The sequence below is a fragment of the Osmerus mordax genome, chromosome 26 (assembly GCF_038355195.1).
Source record: "Osmerus mordax isolate fOsmMor3 chromosome 26, fOsmMor3.pri, whole genome shotgun sequence".
Lineage (NCBI taxonomy): Eukaryota > Metazoa > Chordata > Actinopteri > Osmeriformes > Osmeridae > Osmerus > Osmerus mordax.
The window spans coordinates 484,414-501,745 of record NC_090075.1 but is presented as its reverse complement, the minus strand read 5'-3'; the positions used below and the strand labels follow the sequence as shown (position 1 = coordinate 501,745).

General features: G+C 51.1%; 2 protein-coding genes across 2 annotated transcripts in view; both read right to left on the bottom strand.

Annotated features, from left to right (window-relative positions):
• The window catches only part of ryk (receptor like tyrosine kinase), a 120,742-nt gene extending 119,703 nt beyond the window's left edge, over positions 1 to 1,039 (bottom strand). Inside the window, exon 1 of the mRNA XM_067229501.1 lies at positions 424 to 1,039. Within this exon, the coding sequence (XP_067085602.1) occupies positions 424 to 640 (217 nt within the window). The 5' untranslated portion in view covers positions 641 to 1,039. The remainder of the gene's footprint in view (positions 1 to 423) is intronic.
• A 510-nt stretch (positions 1,040 to 1,549) lies between these two features.
• sned1 (sushi, nidogen and EGF-like domains 1) lies at positions 1,550 to 17,020 on the bottom strand. The gene is made up of 26 exons (XM_067229493.1): positions 16,909 to 17,020; positions 15,131 to 15,244; positions 14,429 to 14,482; positions 13,799 to 13,906; positions 11,537 to 11,629; positions 10,935 to 11,066; positions 10,517 to 10,636; positions 10,311 to 10,424; positions 10,082 to 10,222; positions 9,637 to 9,810; positions 8,379 to 8,492; positions 8,124 to 8,237; positions 7,878 to 7,991; positions 7,383 to 7,499; positions 6,955 to 7,239; positions 6,397 to 6,580; positions 5,773 to 5,885; positions 5,122 to 5,400; positions 4,842 to 4,974; positions 4,406 to 4,488; positions 4,141 to 4,239; positions 3,673 to 3,789; positions 3,069 to 3,156; positions 2,728 to 2,807; positions 2,259 to 2,286; positions 1,550 to 2,104 (listed from the first exon to the last, which is right to left on the bottom strand). The coding sequence occupies exons 1-25, from the start codon at positions 17,018 to 17,020 to the stop codon at positions 2,261 to 2,263; spliced, it is 3,108 nt and encodes a 1,035-aa protein (XP_067085594.1). The 3' UTR covers positions 1,550 to 2,104; positions 2,259 to 2,260.
• Between the last annotated feature and the right edge of the window lie 312 nt (positions 17,021 to 17,332).

Sequence of the window (17,332 nt, the reverse complement as noted above, 5' to 3'; positions counted from 1 at the left end):
AAACAAAGTGATATTTGTCTTCGTTTCATATGCTTTCTATTACAGTAATGACTAATGAAAGCCATGGTTTGGATTTGGGCAAAGCTTTATTCTCTTATTTGAGTCTTTTAACTTTCTTAGGGCACTGGCTGGAATTCATATCCTTAGTACAATGAATCAATGACATGGACGTTGTGTGGCGGTCTATTAATGCCAATAGTATACTTCATTTATTGCTTCATAACTTTATACAGTGACTAACTACCTACAGCCATTCGACATGACTTGATCAACGAAACGATTGAAGGCATCTTGGCACTAAACGGTTCTCTTAAATGTGCTTTCTCGTAAACCTTTCCCCCCAAAAGTGGGTTGTCCGTGCAGACTGAGGTGGTTTTAGTTCTTGAGTGAAGTGTTGTGAAAGGAGGCCATGCCGGTGCTTACCCAAAAGCTTTTTCACCTCTTCTTCGCTCATGTATACGTTGACACTGGGGTGGTTGTTGTTGTCGCCCGGAGCACTGCTGGGGTTGGCGCGGCAGACGGTCCCCTCGAGGAAGAGGAGGAACACCAAGCCCCCGAGTCTCCACAGCACCGAATGTTGCCAGCCCCGGGACACCGACGGGCTGCCACTTTGGAGAACCCGTCGCCGCTGCCCCAACATTACAGTCGTTGTCTAGCTTTAAGCACGTCTGTTGTTGTACCTCCTGGTGTCCGAATCCTCGATATCCTTCTCATCCGTATCTAAAGTTAATTTCTAACAGCAACATTACTACCTACTTGACGCTGAACCTCACTTTTCGCGTCGCCTCCGCTTTCGCCTGGGTTTTGTCCTTCTAGCTGGCTAGCTTGCAGGCTAGCTAACTTTGGACAGATTGTGCCAATTCGTCCGCGGTCAATGAATTATTCTGCGTTGGCGAATTTGAGAATGAAATCAACGTTCGGGCAACACGTGCCTGCGATTTAATTTATGTCCGGTTTATTTGGCACACTTAAAAATACTGTAAATTTGTTCAGATAAGCCTGAAAGTAAGATCCAGCTTTCTCCCACCGCGGTCCTCTCCTTCCCCCTGCGATATCAGCTTTCACCGCGCGGGGAGGGGGGAGTAGGAGCGCGTGGGCTTGCTACGCGCTGACGACAGGATTGAAGGTGGAAGCGCGAGGCTTCAAACGGTCAGCCCGTGTACCGGGAGACCGGGAGGGGGTCGTTTCGAGGGACACAGTGACCTCAAATCTGAAAGTCCGTCGTTTAACAAGTCATCGTTTATTTCCAGCACAGACCAACGTGTTTACTACTAATATGAATCAGACACATACAAGCGAATACAAAAACACCAATCCCAATTTTAATCTATTGTCCAAATATATCAAACATTGAAAATACGTGGCTTTTCAAACGAGAACACTTGCACAGATTCAAAAGGCTCATTATTAATGATTATTAAAGGTCATATTGATGCAATATAGACACCTTGTGGTGATCACGTGCATTGCCATTTGGCCTGTGCTTTCCTGACCTCGTGCCTCACAAGACTATAGAAAAGTTCAAAAAGTTATTAAGACATGACAAAAATCAATTTTCACGTTTTTATTATTAAAATATTCACCTACAAAACAGCCTATAAACAGTATTTACATGATAGCTAGCAGTGAGGTTGGCTTTGAGACATGACGACAGGCCATGACCTGTTTTCCAGTATGATGTTGAGAACTGATCTTTGAGAAGAAGGAAACAGTTTGACTTGTGGTAAAAACAAAAACAAAAACAAAAGATACAAAAATACAGGCAATCTGAAATTATCAAGGGTGAAAACTCGGGCAGCCTGACACACATTTCCCTGAGGGACCCAACTGCATCTTCATGTATACAAAAAAAAAAAAAACTGAACTTCCCAATGTGTCAGTTTGTGTTGTGTTCCCAGTGAGGTATGCTTGTGTTGTGTCGATGCAGGTTCACTACAGTGGACTGTTTATCGTGTTTAAGGAAAAAATATAAATATTTGACACAAGGTGTTGAGTCTGGACAGTTATCAACCCATTTTGCAGATCTCGGTTAGTTCTCCAGAAGATTTTTAGCCACCTCACTCCTCCTCGGAGCTGCGTTGAGGCCTGGTCCACCAGGAGTTATCTGGGAACAAGTTTCTCTTGTGAGATAATCCAAGATCAACATTCTTGAAAGAGATAACGATGACGCTAGTTTGAACTGAGGCCAAATTCTTTGGCCTAAACACATCAATGGATGATTTTATCTGAAATGTAATTGTGTTTCAAAACAGACTAACCATTATTGTTGTCTGTTAGTTCTTCTGTCTGTGGGAGAAAGAATATATCCAGTCAAAATCAGAATCTTGCTGTATTTGCTATTATTTTTACAATAAGGATTACAATAAGGGTTCAAACACGGTGCTCCTGACTCACACTCTCAACAGCTTTCTGGACGACACACACACTTTAACCCTTGTGCTGCCTTCGGGTCACATGACCCAAAGGTTCATAACGAACCACCGTTGTGTTTACCCAATTTTACCCAATACAAAAACAAATAAAAATAATTTTCTTTTAACCATTGCAATGTGGGGGGTCTGAGACAGCCCGACAGTTAAAAGAAAATGCTTCACTTTGTTTTTGTAGGAGGTAAATTTGTCGCAATACGACGGTGGGTCACAATGACTGATGGGTCAGAATGACCCGAAGATAACACAAGGGTTAAATACACACACACTTTAAATACACACACAGTACACAACCTACTAGGGCTTTTCTTGGGGAGCAGTGGATCACACATTTCTCGATAGCACACATCCTGCTGAACTTTATACGTCCTCTTGTACCTGCAGAGAAAAGCAGAAGCTTGTTTGCTTCGGTTCAGCTACACAACATTCCCACCATTCTCTGCTGGGAGACATTCTGGGGGCTTCGGAGTTCATAACAACATATTCATCGAGCAGATGCTTCCACCCAAAATAATACACAGATCTGAACCAGGGACCCTGTGATCTGCAGGCAAAGCCTCTACCCACTAAGCTGCATGTGTATCAGGTGTGGGCATGCAGGCCCAGCCCCAGAGAGGCCCAGCGGGGGGTGACACTCACAGGTAACGACAAACGCTTCCCTCCCAGACAGGAACGCTCTTGGTCTCTGAGTAGAGGCGGGTGCAGGGGTGAGGCACCCGCTGGCAGTCTGTGGGGTCGCCCGGCAGAAAAGGGAAGAAAGAGATGTGCATGAGGAGGGGATACGGGGTGGAGAACGGACAGGGTTCCTCGTGAGATAAGATGGAGGAGATACTGAAGGAACGGGCCTCTTCTCCGTGATGACGGATGGGTTCGGGGAGAGGAATGTTTAAACAATCTAACTGGGGATGTTTGGGTGAGGAAAAGTATTCAACGGGAAGGCGGAAGAGAGAGTGTGTGGGAGAGGAATGATTGAGAGGGAAATAGAGAGAGAGAGAGACAGAGAGAGAGAGAGAGAGACAGAGAGAGAGAGAGACAGAGAGAGAGAGAGAGAGAGACAGAGAGAGAGAGAGAGAGAGAGAGAGAGAGAGAGACAGAGACAGAGACAGAGAGAGAGAGAGAGAGAGAGACAGAGAGAGAGAGAGAGAGAGAGAGACAGAGACAGAGACAGAGAGAGAGAGAGACAGAAAGAGAGAGAGAGAGAGAGAGAGAGAGAGAGAGAGTATGTGTATGTGGCTGAACTTACACAGCTCACACTGCCTGCCCTTGAAGCCGCTGGGGCAGTCGCAGATGAAAGCGTCGCTCCCCTTCACACAGGTTCCCCCGTTCTGGCAGGGAACACCGCGGCAGTCCCGGGAACCCTCTGGAACACAGCAGCTGCTCTTAGAACCAGACGCAGAGAACCAGGAGTAGAGAAGCGCAGGTCTCCCCACCCTCACCACGTTCCCTCCAGCTGACGTGAATGGACCTTAACTCTACACACGTTTACTTCATTTTAGAAACTATTATTATTACTCTCCCTATAATCCGTGTTTAAAGATTGTGTACATGAGGAGTTAGAGGTGAGATGAACCCAGCTGTCGAACAGCGGACCGCTCTCATACAGACTGCTGCGGTTTGGGAAGAGTGTGTTTGTTTTAAATCAGTGGGCGGGACAGAGGAATCTGTCTATCTGTCTGTGATTGTGAGCTTCTTACGAGGAGGGAACCCCTACCTGGCTGTCTTCTAGATCCTTCTTCCTGAATCTCTAGTGCAAGACTGATTTTATTGGTCGTTTCCTCCATTCTCTCTAACTTAATTGGAGGTTCTGGCTCTGCAACGGAAAAAAAACATCCTGTCATAAAACATTATAATATATAACAAAAAGAACATCAAGACATTGAATTTTGATGTTTTTACTTAGAGCTCAGTGAACACCTGGATGAAAAAAAAAAAAAAAAAAAAAAAATGTAAAAACTGAAAACATGCGTTGCTGTTACTTGTGCGGTGCCTGAGAACCTTCCGGGGCAGGTTGGAGAACCGGGCCGTGATTCTTCCTCTGCTGTCTTTCAGCTCCGTGTATCTGCAAGGAGGAACATGTAGACCACAATAGACCAAGCTCTTTATACTGACACACTAATGCAAAAAAAAAAATCACTAAAAGATTTCTAAAAGAAAAAAGAAACTCAATTTTGGTAAAAAAAAAAAATATTATTTTTCTAAAGAGGTTTTTACCTAAAATGAATCTACAAAAAATATTTGTCTTCTGCATTAGTGTCAGTAGAAAAGAGCTTGGTATATATTTTTTTCTCCAAAATCTAAATTACATTTAAAAAAATCAAGTATAAAGAATGTCAGTTCTGTATAGTTAGGCTACCACCCACACACATATGTGCTGTCTCTATGCTGCAACACATGAACCAGACTCTCTCCCACCTGCTCATCTCCCCCGTCAGGTCTCTCTCCCCCGTCACCTCCAGGTCCTGGGGCTCTGACGGGGTCAGGGTTCGGACGCCCCCCTCCCCCCCCGCCGGCCTCGCCCTCCTCCCCAGACCATCGTCCATCGGCACTGACAGAGAGGGAGGGACACACACCATCACTGACACACTCTGGGTCAGTGCTGTCACAAGCTGCCTCTCCCAGGTCCTCACACTGTGTGAATCCTGGTGGTGTGTGAGAGATGTCCCAGATGGGGCGAGGCTGTGGGAGCACTCACAGGTGGTGAAGGCCAGGTGCTGGGGCAGGCTGTGCAGCTGGCCCGGGCCTGTGTTGGTGACGGCGGTGAGCACCAGGTGGTAGTGCTGGCTGGGGCTGAGGTCCCGCAGGGTGTACGCCCCCAGGCGCCCGCTGGCCAGGAAGCGGCTGCGGGTGTTCAAACCGCGGGTCACGTTGACCACGAAGCCGTCTGGAAGGTTCACAGGAGGGCGGTCCCAGGTGATGTGGGCGGAGTTGGTGGTCACATGGGACAGGGAGAGGTTCTGAGGGGGAAGGGGCCCTGTGGGGGAGGTGGATGGTCATTTTCTGTTGTGTTGACAGATGGTCTCTACTCGTGTGTGTGTGCGTGTGCCTGTAAAGTTTGAGTGTATGTGGCAGAATACATGAACTTGAGTCTGTGAAATCTTATCATTCATGAGACGGCTCCTTGCCCAGTGAATGAGACGGCTCCTTGCCCAGTGAATGAGACGGCTCCTTGCCCAGTCAAGGCCTAATCAAAGTAACATGGTTCCCATTTGTCGTTCATGTGACTCAGTACTACAGCAGAACCAGAGCTGGTCACATGAGCCCAGAAACAGAAGGGATAGTGTCAGCTATTTGAGGTATTTGAATTTCCTTCACGGATGAGTGTGTGTCTGTCCATGTGACGTACTGGTCCAGACTTGCAGCGGCCCGGCGGAGTGACTGGTGGAGGGGAACTCGTCTGGCCTCACCCCACTCTGGGTCAACACATCCACGCTGTACAGCTGACCAGGGAGCAGGGAGCTGAGGAGGACACACACACACAGGGAGAGAGCATACACACACACTCACACACACACACACACACACACAATCACACACAATCACACACACACAATCACACACAATCAATCACACACACACATTCCAGACATTAGACAAAATTACTAAACAGCTCACTTTGAACTCATGATACACATTCAGTAAAGATCTGTCACAGTGCCCCCTTGGGGAGAGAATGTTTATTGCTGCATGTACATCCACTATGAGCACTGGTGTAACAGTGCCACCTGGAGGACAAAGAGAGTACTGCACCACCCTGACCTAAGTCTGATTGTGCAGGAGGTAGATACAGGTACAGATTCCTCTACAACCCCAACTCTCCAGCCCACAGCTACCTGTTACAGCACAGTATGCATGTTGTTCCACTGTACAATAATCACAATCGGTCAATTGAATTTCCTTTCTTTTGAGGATTTTCTCGCCACATAAACATGGATCTGAGTTTCTAAAGAGCTCTGTGAAAGGGCCAGACCTGAAGGTGTACTCGGTAGTGGAGGTGTTGAGCAGGGCGGTGCGGGCCCCGCTGCCACCAGGGGGCACCAGAGAGACGCGCACCTGGCTGACGGCGGCATGGTGAGCGGCCTGAACCAGCCAGCGGAGCCACACCTGAGAAGACGACACATTCACCGCCTGCAGCTGCTCCACCCTCCTCGGCCCTGGCACACACACACACAGATATACACACAGACACACACACACAAAGATATACACACAGACACACACACAGATATACACACAGACACACACACACAAAGATATACACACAGACACACACACACAAAGATATACACACAGACACACACACAGATATACACACAGACACACACACACACACACAGATATACACACAGACACACACACACAAAGATATACACACAGACACACACACACACAGATATACACACAGACACACACACACACACACACACACATAGAGATCAGCAGTGTTAAAAGCATCCTTAAGGACAGTTTTGTAGCATCATTGCTCTTCACCCCCCCACATTCACAGGAGCACTTCCACAGTTCTCACGTGTGCGTATGAGCGCCACGGCCGGCTGGCTGATGTCGTTGCTGTTGGCGTTGCGTTTGACGGAGAAGGTGGAGATGTTGTAGAGGAGGCCGGGGGCGAGGCCCTGCAGCAGGTGGCTGGACTGCTGCCCGTCCAGGAAGTCCGTCTTCCTGGCCCCGCCCTCCAGGGGGGCGTACGTGACGGCGAAGGCGCTGACCAGGCTCTGGGGGTCGGGCTGGTCCCAGAGAAGCTCCACCTCACTCTCCTCCACACGCAGCATGCGCAGGCCGGAGGGGGGGAGCAGGTCTGGGAACAGTGGCAGAGGGAGTTAGATAGGTTCCATAAATGACCGGTCATAAGGACAAACTAGCATGCGATCAGTTACTTGAGTGTTGAGGTTCAAACCTGACTGATGACCAGGGGCACTGGAGGGAGGGATGATGACTGACCTTTCTCACAGGCCTTCCCCGTGTGACCCACTCTGCAGGCGCAGCTGTAGTTCCCCCTCCAGTCACTCCTGCACAACCCACGGTTTCCACAAGGCTGCAGTACGCAGGGGTTCTCCACTAGGGGGTGACAGAGAGCAGATACAGTGTGCTCCACTAGAGGGCGACAGAGACCAGCCACATTGCTCCATGGAACATTGACATTTAGTCATATAGCAGACGCTCTTATCCAGAGCGACTTACAGTAAGTACAGGGACATTCCCCCGAGGCAAGTAGGGTGAAGTGCCTTTCCCAAGGACACAACGTCATTTGGCACAGCCAGGAATCGAACCGTTAACCTTCAGATTACTAGCCCGACTCTCTAACCGCTCAACCACCTGACTCCCTACAAGCCCGGGAACAATCCCGGGAACAAGCCCGTTCCCTCTCCAGAGAGAGTGAACAACCCTCCTCATCCTCCTCTCCGTCACCGTGGAGAATGAAGCGTGGATACTCACGTGTCTGGCAGCGGTCGCCTAGGAAACCCTCTTTACACACGCACAGGGGTGTCTGACGGTATCCGCGACACACCCCTCCGTTCAGACAGGGGGCGGACTCACAGCCATCCTCCTCTGCAGAATGACAACACATTGTTACCCTCAAACACCTGCTGGTCTGACAGGAGCTGTCACACTGTGCTGCCAGCGCGTGGTGGTGGAATAACCTGCAGTAATAACACAGTGATTGATGGAGTGATCACCCACCGATCTGGCAGTGCTGCCCGCTGTGTCCAGGCGGACAGTGGCAGAGGAAGGAGCCTGACTGGTCCTCACAGGTGCCACCATGTTCACACGGCTCAGAGAGGCACTCGTCTACGTCTGATACACACATACACACACACACACGGATACACACACACACACACACACACATGGATACACACACACGCATTACCAGGCAGGCCTGGCCTCCAGGGAGCATGGTACACTGGTATGACGAGGCAGGTGTTGTCCTGGTACCTGTCTGACAGTGGCTCCCGGTGAAGCCCTTGTCACAGGCACACAGGTAGGAGTCCACCCGGTCCAGACACGTGGCTCCGTTCAGGCAGGGCTGGGACACACACTCATCCACCTCTGGGGACAACATGGTGCACTGAGGTGAGGGGCAACATTTACATTTTACATTTTAGTCATTTAGCAGACGCTCTTATCCAAAGCGACTTACAGTAAGTACAGGGACATTCCCCCCTGTACTTACATTGTAAGTACAGGGGGGAATGTACTTACATTGTAAGTACATTCCCCCCGAGGCAAGTAGGGTGAAGTGCCTTGCCCAATGTAAGTACATTCCCCCCGAGGCAAGTAGGGTGAAGTGCCTTGCCCAAGGACACATCGTCATTTTGCACGGCCGGGGATCGAACTGGCAACCTTCCGATTACTAGCCCGATTCCCTAACCGCTCAGCCACCTGACTCCCCATGGTGCACTGAGGTGAGGGGCAACATGGTGTACTGAGGTGAGGGGCAGGGTACTCATACACGCACCTTGAGATGAATGCTAAATAAATAGAATAAATGTAAATGTGAAAAGCAACCCAGGCACATATGAGGAACTGAGGCCTGACTAACTGAACCAAACTAACTCGTAACTCTTTTCGTTGACAGCATGACACACATCAAGCCAGCAGCCTCGGTTGCTTCCCCTGGCACGAGCACAAGCAGGGAGTTCATGGATTTGTTTCAAGGAGGAGAAACAAGCCTAATTGAGACGTTCTCTTTTGCCAAAGCAATATCTGCCTGTGCCGGGACCACCAAGATCCTGTTATGGTTTCATAACACAGAACAGAGTCATATTCTCCTGCGTGCCCCAACACATTCCCCCTCTCTCCTGCCCTCCCTCCAGCCCTCCCTACAGCCCTCCTTCCAGCCCTCCCTCCAGTCCTCCCTCCAGCCCTCCCCCCCTCCAGCCCTCCCTCCGTCCAGCCCTCCCTCCCTCCAGCCCTCCCTCCGTCCAGCCCTCCCTCCAGCCCTCCCTCCAGCCCTCCCTCCAGCCCTCCCTCCCTCCAGCCCTCCTTCCAGCCCTCCCTCCAGCCCTCCTTCCAGCCCTTCCTCCAGCCCTCCCGCCAGCCCTCCCTCCTGCCCTCCCTCCCTCCCTCCAGCCCAGCTCCTGATCCTCTACTGCTGTGCCTCCCCACCTCCCCACCTCTTACTCCTACTACACTCCCCCTCCCTCCTCCTCCTCCCCCCCCTCCACCCCCCCCTGGGTGTGGTGTTCTGTACCTTGGCAGTCCGGGGGCTGGCTCCAGGCCCCCTGGCCCCCACAGATGCTGTGTGTGGCCCTGGGCAGGGGGCTGTAGCCAGGGTGGCAGGTGTACACGGCCAGGGAGCCCGCAGCGCTGGAGGAGAAGTGGACCTCAGCGTGCTTCAGGAGGGGAGGAGGGCCACAGTCTGGCCCTGGGGAACACACACACAAACACACACAGCTTAGCAACACACCATTTTACACTGTGATACAACGACCTCGTAGGCATGGCAACCACAACCATAGTGAATATGTCTGTCGGTGTCAGACGTCCCAGCAGCATATGACTTGTCTTGTGTCCTGTCTATCTACACTATATATCTATACAGTATATATCCATACAGTTTACATCTTCAGCTTCGTGACATGTTGAGCGTAGCTGCTGTTGGCTGGCTGATTGAGGGTGATGTGTGATTGGCTCACCTGCGGCAGTGTGGGCGGAGTGTCTGACCTCACAGTGGCGCCCGCTGAAGCCAGCGGGACACTCACACTTGTACTTCCCAATGTAGTGGAAGCAGGTGCCCCCGTTCACACAGGGGCTGGACACACACGGGTCAGGCTTTCCTGGACACACACACACCAACGCACCTGTCAGGCACAGTGTGTCTGTGTGTGTGTCTGTGTGTCTGTGACTGAGTGTGTGTGTACTCACCCACTTCGCAGTGCTTCCCTGTGAACCTGTAGGAGCACACACAGAGGTAGCTGCCCTCCGCCTCCTTGCAGGAGGCCCCGTTACGACACGGAGCCGAGGCACAGGCGTTTCTGACTGGACACACACACACACACGTTCTTGGTCTTCCATGGTATTCCAGTATTACACTGTGGTTTACAGCATTCTCCACTGTTCCTCTGGTCTACCTTTCTCACAGTTCTTGCCACGGTATCCGTGTTTGCACTCGCAGCTGTACCCTCCGTCTCGCTCGTAGCAGAAGCCTCCATTCTGACACGGGCCGGACTCACAGACGGATCGAGGCTGTACTGAAAAACACACACACACACTTGACTGTGTTCAATCACACTGGAGGGAGAGAGAGAGAGAGACAGAGAGATTGATTGAGAGACAGAGACATAGAGAGAGAGAGACAGAGAGAAAGAGACACAGAGAGAGAGACAGAGATATAGAGTGAAGGAGAGAGAACAGCTGTTATTTAGTGAACATGTTGACATCCATGTGTTTGTATTTGTTTTCTGACGAGTGAACAGGCTTGACCACTTTTTCTACAGGTTTTTATTCCAGGGGTCAGGGGTCAGGGTTAGGTTAGTGTCAGGCTCTTACCATAGGGGTAGGGGTTGGGGTCCAGCTCAAGCACACCTGTATGGCAGGTACACAGGTAGGTTCCTCCGTACTCCAGACAGGGACCTCCATCTGGACACGGCCTGCTGTTACTGCAGGGGGTCTGGGTCACCTCTGGAGGAGGAGGAGGAGGAGGAGAGGAGAGGAGAGGAGAGAGAGAGAGAGAGAGAGAGAGAGAGAGAGAGAGAGAGAGAGAGAGAGAGAGAGAGAGAGAGGGGAGGAGAGGAGAGGAGAGGAGGGAGGAAAGGAAAGGAAAGGAAAGGAAAGGAGAGGAGAGGAGAGAGGGAGGGAGGGAGGGGGAAGAGGAGGAGGAGGAGGAGGAGAAGAGAGGAGAGGAGAGGAGAGGGGGAGGGAGGGAGGAGAGGAGGGAGGAGAGGAGAGAAGGGAGGAGAGGATATTTTTAAACAGATGCAACTTTTACCATTCCAAAGTATTTTTCTTCCATTTCCAAGATAACGTTTCAGGCCACATCGACTCCGTGGGCGACAGAACTGAAATATGTAATCAGAGACACAAGATTCACCAAGAATGTGTCTGTTTCCAGTTACTCTGCTGGCCATGGGAATATGACACCTGATACCCACCAAGTTGGCAGTACAGCCCTGTGTAGCCAGAGGGGCATTCACAAGTTCCATTCAAGTCCAAACACAGCCCTCCATTCTGGCATAGACACTCCTCTATGGATGCAGAGAGAGGGAGAGGGAGAGGGACAGGGAGAGGAAGAGGGAGAGAGATAGAGGGTGGTGGGAGAGAGATAGAGAGAAGGAGAGAGCAAGAGAAGGTTCAAAGCAGGCAAAGGCCACGTGATAGTGGTTTAAAGAGGTAGCCCTAGATATCCTGGTTGTACATGTAAATACACACGTTTATCAGAGAGGTAAACATCCCAGCATGTATAGATGGACAACATATGTGCTGTGTTTCAGTTGGGTAAGAGGCTCTTTCATTCTATAATATAAACTTCTTATTGATTCATGGCCATTTCTCTTCCCCACAGCCAACCCCCCCTCCTATTCCCTCCCCTCCCAACCCCCCTCCTATTCCCTCCCAACCCCCCCTCCTATTCCCTCCCCTCCCAACCCCCCCTCCTATTCCCTCCCCTCCCTTGCCCTTAGTTCAGAGGACCAGATGATTCCAGATGATTAGCAGTCCAAGAGCCTCATGGAACTTCAGATTGGAAGAATGTTTTCAAATTCCTCTGCTTCCTAATTGCAGACGTGGATCAAAGGAGCATGTCTGAGACCAGCTCGGCTCTCTGATGCTATGACGCTTTTTGATCAGAACTGGTGGTAGTCCGAGGCCCCCCGGGGCCAGTAATGGGTTGTTAATGGGCTGGAGCCTCTCACTGGTCGTCTGTGGAGACGGGGGCTTTGATGTGAGAGCGATTAGGTATTGGTGAACCCTCTACCTATGTGAGCTGGAGGAGGAGGAGAAGGAGGACAGGGAGGAGGAGAGGGAGGGAGGAGGACAGGGAGGAGGAGAGAGAGGGAGGAGGAGAGAGAGAGGGAGAGGGAGGAGGAAGAGGAGGAGAGGGAGGAGGAGGAGAGGGAGGGAGGGACGAGGAGAGGGAGAGGGAGAGGGAGGAGGAGAGGGAGGAGGAGGAGGAGAGGGAGGAGGAGGAGAGGGAGGAGGAAGAGGAGGAGAGGGAGGAAGAAGAGGAGGAGAGGGCGGAGGAGAGGGAGGGAGGGAGGGAGGGAGGGAGGGAGGAGGGAGGAGAGGGAGGGAGGGGAAAGAGGAGAGGTAGGAGAGAGAGGAGAGGGAGGAGGAGGAGGAGGAGGAGGGGGAGGGGGAGGAGGAGGAGCAGAGGGAGGAGAAGGAGGAGCAGAAGGAGCAGGCTCTGTTTTCCACTGTGCTGTCCAAGTGAGCGAGGCAGGAAGGTATTTGGGAGATTTAAGAGAGTCTGTGTAAGCAGGGATAGTTATTTCAGCTCAAGGGTGAGGAGTTGCGTGGCTCACATACTATTAAAGAGGTTTTAGAGGGTGGGGAGGGGGGCGGGGAGGTGGGGGGGTTCAGGGCGTGGGGTGCTTGCGGTGATCAGCCTCACTGGGTAAAACAAAGCTTTGCAGAGGCCTCTGGGTGAAAAACACACTGGCCATTCCTCAAAACAGACAGACTTTAATCTGGTCAGAGACCTGTTAAACTACAAACTTGTTTCATGTGTTTTTCCCCAAAGGGAGGGGAGCATACTACATACTATTTGCAAAGCATAATACTATTAGAGCTGTTCTGTGGACAAATTGGCTTGTGGTTATGCTGCAGCTGTTCTCTGCTGTCGAAAACGTTGAGGGGTTTTCAGAGTAGGATTCTGATTCAGTCAGATTCAGTGATTTAGAGTCAGGGTAAGAATTAGAATCAGAGTCAGAGTGTGCTACCAGGCATATCTCTTCAGCCCTGCTTGATAAAACAACCTGAATACCAAACATGGACGCCGACTCGTAAAAGAGCCCTTTCAAGTCTAGACAAAGCGCTTCCCCTTGTTGGTGCACTTATAAAACATGCCATAAACTAATTACTCTCCACATCAAGCGGCTGTTGTTTCCATGTTCCTGTAGTAAACAGCGCTCTCTGTTTGATCTTTACAATCCTCAACACCAACAGACCCTCCTCCACAGCTCCTCGCTAACTTCCTGTTACGCAGCCAACTTCCTGTTACGCTGCCAACTTCCTGTTACGCTGCCAACTTCCTGTTATGCTTCCAACTTCCTGTTACGTCGCCAACTCCTTGTCTAAGGAGTTTCTGGGACAGGTACTTAGGTGGAGCTCAGGGAACTACAGAAGAGTCTATGTTGCTTTGGAGAAAAGCGCCTGCTAAATGAAGACATTAAGTTACATGTAGCTGGTCACATTACCTTCACACTTGTCACCGTAGAAACCGGGGTTGCATGTGCAGTTGTAGCTGCCAGGGCTGCTGTAGAGACAGGTCTGCCTTGGCCCACACCCCTCTCCTCCACACGACGCTGGGGATGAGAGGATGTTGGGCTAGGTGACTGGACAGGTAGTACACAGGAAGTAGGTGGTGACTGGACAGGAAGTAGACAGGAAGTAGGTGACTGGACAGGTAGTAGAGCTAGATGACTGGACAGAAAGTAAAGCTAGGTGATTTGACAGGAATGAGACTCTATGTATCTGCTAAATGATTACATTACACACATCTAATAATAATAATAATAATAATAAATAAATAAAGACGCCTTTATCGGCACTCAAGGACACCGTACAGGGTACATAAGACATTTAAAAACATCTGATTAGCTATCCCACCATTCTGCTTTATGGTCCAACTTCCTTTTCATTTACAAGACAGTCAAAAATCCTCAATCAACAGATGAGGTTAATGTGCTTTATTTTGTTTAAAAGGTTTGTTCTGAGGAGTGTTGGTGAGATGTTTCCATCCATGTTTTCCTTGGGAGAGAGCAGTGTCTGGTGAACCCAGAGACAGCCTGACCTACATGGGTTACACTTCAGAAACCTGCTCCTACCTGTTTGATTTTCAGCTTGACTGGAGGATGAATTCACCTGCACCGCAACCAGTTCTGGGAAAGAACCATGACAACGTTTTAGGCCACATTTGTTCAGTCATGAGGAACGTGGGCCTCAGGACTCCAGCACAGCCATAACACACACACACACACACACACTCAGGTCTCTGCCGTCTCTCCTGCTCTGGCTCACCCAGCTGTCTCATTACTTTGGTCTGGAGAGAGACCAGCCAACCCACCCCGCTACGGGCACTCCTGGAAACAGAAGATACCGCCAAAGCGTTTCACCAACACAGCAGGTCACACAGGAGCAGAGGGCAGGACAGCCACCTGTCCCACTGACGCCGGGCAGATTTAGTGTCTGTCCGGGTTTGAAAGCGTTTGTGTATCTTTCCTGAAGCCAATTAGAGGGGAGGAAGTAGGCCAGCTGAATATATCAACATTTTCAACTGTGGTGTGTTTTGTTTTTACATGAGGGGATATTAAAACATGCTGAAAGTAGAGAGAGAGGGAGGGAAAGATGGAGAGAGAGAGCATGTGTGTGTGTGTGTAAGAGAGAAGTATGAGAAGAGGGATAGAGAGAAAGAAAAAGAGAGAGAGAGAGGGAAAGAGAAACGGAGAGCAGGAGAGAGGGGATTTGGGCTAGCTGACCCTGGCCAGTGTCCAAACCAAGCAGGCCAGTCCGGTGTGGTGAGGGCTCACCTGTCTCACAGTGTGCCCCTGTGAAGCGGGCAGGACAGCTGCAGGTGTATCCATCCACCTGGTCCGCACACACGCCTCCATTCACACACGGCTGGGACGCACACTCGTCCAGGTCTGCTTGGGCAAACACAGCACAGTCCTGTTATTCCAGCCTGCCTCCTCCATCAAGGTCTTCATGAAGATAACAGTGACATGGTAGGAGTCTGTCAGCTGGCCTTCCCAGCCAGACGGTCAGCAGCCTGGTGTCCTAACCTCATCCTGAGCTGGCCTGGATTAAAGAGGTGGACTTCCCTTCTGAAGGGGTGAGGTTTCAGAGACCAGGTGTCCGGTATTAGGAGTATCCGTTTCTCATGTAGAAACAGAGGTACATGAGATGTACCAGCCCCATGGCTGGAATCCCCCATGAGGTTTGTGTTTCATCAGGACACACTCACATGGGGAGCTGGCAGTACAGAGAGCAGTTGGACAAGAATCTAACTGTAGTGAACTCTCCTGGTAACTCTCCTGGTAACTGCTGGTACAGCAACTCTCCTGGTAACTCTGCTGGTACAGTAACTGTGCTGGTAACTCTCCTGGTACAGTAACTTTCCTGGTAACTCTCCTGGTACAGTAACTCTCCTGGTAACTCTCCTGGTACAGTAACTCACCTGGTAACTCTCCTGGTACAGTAACTCTCCTGGTAACTGCTGGTACAGTAACTCTCCCGGTAACTCTGCTGGTACAGTAACTCTCCTGGTAACTATCCTGGTACAGTAACTCACCTGGTAACTCTCCTGGTAACTCTGCTGGTACAGTAACTCTGCTGGTACAGTAACTCTGCTGGTAACTCTCCTGGTACAGTAACTCTCCCTGTAACTCTCTCGGTAAGGCCCCCATTGCTGTACTTTGTGACCCAAGAACGAGAGTCTGGGAGAGAAAAAAACTCGCTTGGGAATTTGTTGCAAATCACTTCAACTGTGACCTTCCCTGGGAGCTGTTTAGCGGAGCTGGCTCAGAGTCAGGACATCTGTCAGAAGACTAGGAGGAGGCAGCAGGCCGGACCAGGGCCCCCCTCAGAGAGGCCCCCACCCCTGGACACCACCAAGACCCCCCTGCTGTCTCACCCTCCTGTCTCACCCTGCTGTCTCACCCTCCTGTCTCACCCTCATGTCTCACCCTGCTGTCTCACCCTCCTGTCTCACCCTCATGTCTCACCCTGCTGTCTCACCCTGCTGTCTCACCCTCCTGTCTCACCCTCATGTCTCACCCTCATGTCTCACCCTCCTGTCTCACCCGCTGTCTCACCCTGCTGTCTCACCCTCATGTCTCACCCTCCTGTCTCACCCTCATGTCTCACCCTCATGTCTCACCCTGCTGTCTCACCCTCCTGTCTCACCTGCTATCTCACCCTGCTGTCTCACCCTCCTGTCTCACCCTCATGTTTCACCCTCCTGTCTCACCCCTGCTGTCTCACCCTCCTGTCTCACCCTCCTGTCTCACTCTCCTGTCTCACCCTCCTGTCTCACCCTGCTGTCTCACCCTCCTGTCTCACTCTGCTGTCTCACCCCCCATCTCATCCTCCTGTCTCACCCCCCTTTCTCACCCTCCGTATCACCCTCCTGTCTCACCCTCCTGTCTCACCCCTGCTGTCTCACCCCCCATCTCATCCTCCTGTCTCACCCCTCCTGTCTCACCCTCATGTCTCACCCTCTGGTCTCACCCTCATGTCTCACCCCATGTCTTACCCTCTTGTCTCACCCTCCTGTCTCACCCCCCATCTGACCTCTGGTCTCACCCACCTATCTCACACAGTGCTCCAGCATAGCCGCGCTCACACATGCAGGTGAAGTTGGCGACGGCTTGCAGACAGCGTGCTCCGTTGAGGCAGGGCCCGGCTCTGCACTCGTCCATGTCTGCAAACAGAGACACACAGAGGCGCTCAGGGGATATTTACTCAGCTGATTAATATATCCGCCGCTCTGCTCTCCTCACTCTGCAAATATGTGCTGCTGGCTGTGAAAGGTATTAGAGGGTTAGAGGAGGACTGATACACCAGCGACCTGCTGTGGGAACTGAGACAGCCCTCTCAGAGAGGGGGACAGGGAGGGGGGGAGGACAGGGAGGGGGGGAGGTGGGACAGCGAGAGACAAACTCAAGGGACAGACACAGAGAGAGACAAGGACAGACTGGGGGACAGAGGGGATGGGAAGAAAGAATTTAAAA